Source organism: Orycteropus afer, unplaced genomic scaffold (genome assembly GCF_000298275.1).
Source record: "Orycteropus afer afer isolate SDZICR_OR568_19922 unplaced genomic scaffold, OryAfe1.0 scaffold00405, whole genome shotgun sequence".
NCBI lineage: Eukaryota > Metazoa > Chordata > Mammalia > Tubulidentata > Orycteropodidae > Orycteropus > Orycteropus afer.
In genome coordinates this window covers 2,048,660-2,055,749 of record NW_006921992.1, presented here as the reverse complement: position 1 = coordinate 2,055,749, position 7,090 = coordinate 2,048,660, and the positions used below count along the sequence as shown (strand labels likewise).

Below are 7,090 nucleotides of genomic sequence, written 5' to 3'. Positions count from 1 at the left end.
TTGAGTTGTGCCCCACCAGCAAATGGAGGTCCAGAAAGATTGACTACATTCACATCTCTAAGGTCAACTCTACTTTGGGGAGGTAGCTCTTCTCCTGTCGTATTTTGAGTGACTTCCAACTTGAGAGGCTCATCTTCTGGCATGAAATCACACAATGTTTCAGAGCAATTGATAAACTTTTCTAGAAGCATATCAGGCAGTGTTTCACTGCTATGCATAAGATTTTCACTGGCCAATTTCCTCAGAAGTTGGATGGCCCATCCTTCTTCCCAGTCTGTCTTAGTCTGGAAGCTCTGCTGAAACCTGTCCACCATGGGTAACCCTGCAGGTATTTAAATTGCTGCTGGCATAGCCTCCAGCATCCTAGCAACACACAAGCCACCACAGTATGACAAACTGACAGAGAAGTGGTGGGTTCAATAGGTTAGAAACTATTAAATCTTGTGGATGTAATTTGTGGATCCTTATGATTCCTGCAATGGTTGATGGGGCTTGTGTTTGTGTATCAGAGGGAAAAAATAATAATGCTGTTGATCTGGACTCTATCTTGTGGGATCTTTTGTTCAGATAAAAACAAAACATTTGCCATCGAGATGATGTTGACTCATAGTGACATGTGTGTCAGAGTATAAATGCACTTTATTGGGTTTGCAGGAACTGCCTTTTTGGAAGTAGATTGCCTGGCCTTTCCTCCAAGGCATCTCTGGATCCAACCTTTCTGTCAGTAGCCAAGCATGTAAATGTCACCCATGGACTCCCTAAGGGTCCTAGAGTTCTGCTTTCCCAGGGAGTCTTCACAGCCCTCTCTCTGCCTCCCTTGCTTCCTGTGTGGGACCTTCAGTGGTGCTCTGCCTCCATGTTACTGCCTGGTCTCTCTGTTAGCTGAGCTTTCTGTTCCCATCATGAGCTGCCCCGTCTATGATGTTGGCTGCCCCGGCTGGACCATAAATCTTTTCACTGTTAAAAGAGATTCAGTTTCCACTGCACACAACAGCCCAGACAAAATGGGGGAAACTGGGATTCATCTTTAGACTCAATTGGGAGTAAAGTCAAGAACAATCTAGTTTAGAGTTCACCACTTCATTGTTTGAAAATAAAATAATCACCTGGAGACTTTGAGATTAGAAAGAAAAAACCAATGCCTGTACCCCACTGAAGGAATTCCTATTCCACTGGTCGGGGATCCACCTTGGGCTTCAGAAATTTTGTGGTTGTTGGGTGATAGAGTCCATTCTAACTCTTAGTGACCCCATAAAACATAGTAGAACTGTACCACAGGGTTTTCGGGGCAAATGTTGATGGTTAGAACCCACACAGAAGCTCCTTGGAAGAAAAGTCCTGGTGATCACCTCTCTCGAAAGATTAAAGCCTGGAAAACCCTGAGACAGTTCTACTCTAGTCTATAGAGTAGCTCTGAATCAGAACCAACCTAATGGTAGTGAGTTTTTGGGGTTTCCCTTGACTATGACTCAAAGATTATCCATAATCTATCACCCAGTAACCAAGAATTCATTTATTTCTACTATGCTTGGTTGCAGATATAAATTAAACACAAACATTTCAATGTCCAAATTGAGATGTGCTGTAAGTGTGAAATATACACACATGCCAATCATTTCACAGGTATGATTTCTTAGCAGCACTAATAAACTAAGACAGCCACCCTTCTGAACACCCCTTCCCCTTGATACCAGTGGCAAAGAAAAGCACACTACTGATTACATGAAAAATCAGCCTGTCTACATCTCAACAAAACTGGAATTGTGGACTCCTGGTGACAATACAGAATGGCACAGCCTCTTTAAGGGCAAACAGGCAGTTTCTTACACAGTGAAACATATACTTACCATATGACAGTAATCTTTTCTGGGGATACATGCAAGTAAGTTCACATAAAACCTGTTCAGGAATGTTTATATCAGCTTTATTCATAATAACTAGAAATACAAAATGTCCTTCAACTGGCAAAAGCACAAACTATGCTATGGCCATACAATGGAATTCTAACCTTCAATTAAAGGAACCAAGCTGGAGGTATATTCATCATCATGGATGATTCTCAAACACATTATGCTATGTGAAAGGAGCTAGTATCAAAAGGCTACACACACAATGAATGGCATGTAGAGGGACAGCTGGTGAGGATTTATGGCCAAGCCTAAGTTTGACTAAAAGGGGCGGCACCAGGGATAATTTTGGTGGGAATTATGGTACTGTACTGTTCTGAACGTTTATTTTGCAAATGATTATGAGGCTTCATGCATTTGTCAACTCAGATTCCAAATGTAAATTACAGTTTTTAAACTGAAAAAGATAATGTAAAAAAATTCATAAAAAATGAAAAATGAATATAAAAAAACTGAAAACTGAGAAGCAAAATGAGAGACAGATTCAATTATAATTATCACCTTCAAGGGAGAATCCCTGGTAATGTCCTAGAATGGACTGTCTCGACAACATTATTGGCATTTATAAAATGTACATTAATACATAAATGTTTCACAACCTGACAGCATCACGTACACATTATTTTATACTCTGCTGCAGTGCAACAGGTTTCTCTTATACATGGTTGTTCTCGCTCTGCGTTTGTAACTCTGCAGACAATGATTGGTTGTGACACAGTCTGCCCTGTAATTGGTTTATTTACACACTTTGCAGGAATTAGTTGATTTGCTAATCAAATAGTGGCTTGACAATCCACCCAATGGTGGTGGTGGTGTTGTTATGTGCCATCGAATTAGACCTGACTCATAGCGAACACTCCTTGGGTTTCTGAGGCAGTTTCACTACAAAAGTAGATTGCCCACCCTTCCTTCCAAGGAGTGGCTGGTGGCTTCAAACAGCCAGCATACTGGTTAGCAGTCAAGTGCCTTAGGCACTATGCTACCTGAGCTCCTATCCACCCAATAGGATTGGATAATTTGCAGCCCAACAAGAGGTTGATAAGTCATTGCCCTGTAGAGAGAGCTATGACTTGAAATTGACCAGAAGTTTGCTTATTTAAGTGGCAAAACCGAAAAGGGGTATAAAGGGAGTAGGAGGGAACCTCCTAAAAGAGATGTAATATGGGAGAACAGCTGTAACACCCAGGAAGGGGCTCAGCAGCAGAGAGCTGGCAGCAGAAATGGCAGTGAAGACAGAAAACTGGTGCCAAGAAAGCAGCTGAGAGAGCTGAGTGGGCTGCTAAACAGGCCAGGAGTTGGGGCAGCTATCAGTAGAAAGGATGACACCAGGGAGGCAAACTGCAGATGTATGCTTGACTGAGAAGAGTCCATGGTAATTTAGTGTGCCTACAGAGGAAAAGGAATAACTAAAGGCCTTTCTACATTATGTTCATAAGCTTTGTCCTCACTAGGCCTTATTTTGTGTTGAGATAAGAGCTACGAATAATAGCTTTGTCACATTCCTTATATTCATGTCTCTCCACATTTGAGTTTACTGAGGTTCAATGAGAACTGAGGAATGACTAAAGCCTTTCCCATATTCTTTATGTTCATAAGCTCTCTCTCCAATGTCAGTTACATGCCTAGTAAGGGATGAGGACTCACTAAAGGATTTCCCACATTCTGTACATTTCTAATGTCTCTTTCCCTCTGTGTTCTTATTATTCTAGTAGGTGTTAGGAATCACTAAGGGACTTATGACATTCTTTAAATTCATAAGGTCTCCCTGTGAGTTTTTATATGAATAGTAAGGGATGAGGATTGCCTAAAGGCTTTTTTGCATTCCTTACATTCATAAGGCTTCTCTCCAGTGTGAATTCTTATATGTGCAGTGAGGGCTGAGGACTCAATAAAGGCTTTCCCACATACCTTACATTCATAAGGCCTCTCTCCAGTGTGAATTCTTACATGACTGGAGAGGGATGAGGACGAACTAAAGGTTTTCCCACACTCCTTGCATTCATAAGGTCTCTCCCCAGTGTGCCTTCTTAAATGGCAAGTGAGGTTGGAGGACTGAGAAAAAGCTTTCCCACATTCCTTACATTCATAAGGCCTCTCTCCACTGTGAATTCTTATGTGTTCAGTAAGGGTTGAGGAACGACTAAAGGCTTTGTTACATTCCATGCATTCATAAGGCTTCTCTACACTGTGAGTTCTTTTATGTTTAGTGAGGGTTGAGGAACAACTAAAGGCTTTCCCACATTCTTTACATTCGTAAGGCTTCTCTCCAGTGTGAATTCTCGTATGTGAAGTGAGAGATGAGGATTGAGTAAAGGCTTTCCCGCATTCTTTACATTCATAAGGCTTCTCTCCAGTGTGAACTCTTGTATGGTTAGTGAGGGATGTGGGGTCTTTAAAAGCTTGTTCACATTCCTTACATTTATAAGGTCTCTCTCCACTGTGAGTTCTTATATGTCTAGTGAGGGATGAGGAATGACTGAAGGCTTTCCCACATTCTTTACAATCATAAGGCTTATTTCCAGCATGAAATTTTTTATGTAAAAGGGATGATGAGGGATAGCTTTTCCAATGTGCTTTACATTCACACTTACAACCTCTCACATGTGTCCACAAAGATGAGAAACAACATAAATCTTCCTCATTTTCATTAAATTCATAGTGTTTCTCTACAGGAAGAGTTCCTAAAAGAGTGTTAAGGTCCGAGGGACAAATGCAGGCTTCTCTACGTTTCTGACATTGGTAACTATTGCAAACACACTGACAGCTGATATGATGTTTAAGTGATGAATGATCAACGAAGGATTTTCCACTCTTATGGCATTCAGAAGAATTTAGAACAGTAGGAGTTCTTTTGAACACAGGAAGATTAAGAATCAGGCTGAAGGTTTTTCCACCGTTATTTTCTTCATTGCTTTCAAAGAGGTTCTTTATCATATGACTTCTGTTAAAAACAGGCAGCATACTGTTAGGATTAAATCTGTTCCCATTTCACTATGACCAAACACAGTATATGTTTATGATTTTTGTTCTAAGTTGCCTCATGTTTCACAGGTTCGATCATCTTGCAGAGAGTCTACCATTAGTGTCAGAGGTTTTCCAAAATAAGAGGCTTTTTGGTAATTATTTTCAAGTGAAATATATTTCACATATTCAAAATCTAACTCATATTCATAAAAATATTCTGTGAAAATCATACACACACACATATACACACAAACAAATAACAAACTCACTGCCATCGAGTCGATTACGACTCATAGTGACCCTCAGTGGGTTTTCCAAGGCTGTGTATATTTATGGAAGTAGATTACCCTATCTTCCTTCCATAGAGTGCCTGGTGGGTTTGAAACATTGACCTTCTGGGTTAGCAGCCAAATGCTTTATCCACTATTTCACCGAAGCTCCATATATGTAGATACTGATGTCATGACACCTTAAGATTGTCTCCTGAGGCACTGCTCTCTCTCATGTGAATGATACTCACCTCATACATCTTCCCTGATTTTTATGCCAATCTTCAATGCCATCCAATTCACCTACTCCTAACTGAGAAAACGAACTGTCATTCTTCATGAATTCCAATATTAGATATTCACTTGATAACTTTTCTCCATCATTCAAGTTTTGACAAACTGACCCGATGATTGAAGTTGAGGGTCACAGTATGGAACAAAAAGGAAAGGAATGATTAGGAGGAAAAAGGCATCTGTGAGAAAATAAAGAATGACACATTTTGCTGTTTCAGGTCTTTGGTAATTGCAAAAATCAATTTTCTAGGAAATACTTCCATCAATTTTGAGAGCAACAATAAAAAAACAGATTGCAATTAGAGATAAATGTGCAAAATTCGTACACATTACATACGTAACGTGGAAACACTCAATGTGTATATAAGAGGGAAGAGGCAAGGTATTCCTCCGTGAACACAGGTGTGAGAGGATTGATCACAATCAGAAAAATAAGATCAGGCCTGTGAACTGCAGGCTCTTCAACATAAAAGAGATCTTTATTCCAATCCACTTCCTTCTATGCAGCACTGGTCCTGCACAGGATTCTTCCCCTTCTGGTGGTCCCTGACACAGTAGCTCTGGATGTCCTATTGTCACTCTCCTCAAATATTTCCCTTGCTTTTCTGAGACCAAAAATGGGTGTAGGTTACATGGAGAAAGCACAGCATGAGGAAAGACAGTGAAAAGTAACTAGTATTTCCCTACATTTAGACAATATTTGGACCTTCACAGTCTCTGGCAATGGGGAGGTATGAACTTATTTGCAGCAAAATAATCATGTGTCACTTCTAATAAACACAGTGAACATAAGGTCCTAAACAATAAATCTTCTCTCTGTTCTCTAAAGTAATGCCTGAATTCAATTCTCATACTGAAAGAGCCTCAAGGCTTTTAACAAGACAAATAAAAAGCCAGATTAATACATAGAGCTTTATGTGCAGCTCAAGCCATATTTAAGATCCACAGATGAAATTATCACACCTGTCCTGTTTAACAATGCAGTCCCATTCTTCAGTCCAAATACTGGAGCAAGGCTGATGAATAGGATATACATGCTCAGTTAATAATAAATCTACAAATGACATCATACTTACCTACTGAGATCAGGTTTCTGAAGGTTTCCATCATCACATCTTTGTAGAGTTTCCTCTGAGCAACATTCATCAAAGCCCACTCTTCCTGGGTAAAGTCCACAGCCACATCCTCAATGACCACTGAGTCCTAAAACACCACACATATTCTTGTTGAGCAAAATACCGTATTATTCCAGTGTGTGCAAAAGGATGTGGGAGACTGACAGTCTTGGGGAACTGAGAATTCATAGAAAATTGACACAAAGTTCTGGGTTGTATTAAAGTCTACTGTAGGGTTTAGGCATCAGGCTCATCCCACCACTATCTGTGTTCACTTCCTCCATTCTGTGTCATAGATTTAACAATACTTCCAACCCACTGATATCTCTCTACACTTGATGATCAATGCCTGTCTTATTCTCTCCACCTTTATGGACTAGAACACTCAGAGCATGGACCAGAAAGTAGAGAAATGCTCTACAAATGAAAGTCTTATGTCCACATTCAGATGACTTCCTTCTGAACAAAACAAAACAACACCACTTCCTTCAACAAGACCCACCAGAACACACAAAAACAGTGATCTTATTTTTCTGATTGA

General features: G+C 40.1%; 1 protein-coding gene across 1 annotated transcript in view; it reads right to left on the bottom strand.

Moving 5' to 3' along the window:
- Positions 1-4,868, bottom strand: part of LOC103208031 (zinc finger protein 345-like) — a 52,133-nt gene extending 47,265 nt beyond the window's left edge. Inside the window, exon 1 of the mRNA XM_042782674.1 lies at positions 3,689-4,868. Within this exon, the coding sequence (XP_042638608.1) occupies positions 3,689-4,868 (1,180 nt within the window). The remainder of the gene's footprint in view (positions 1-3,688) is intronic.
- Positions 4,869-7,090: the final 2,222 nt, after the last annotated feature.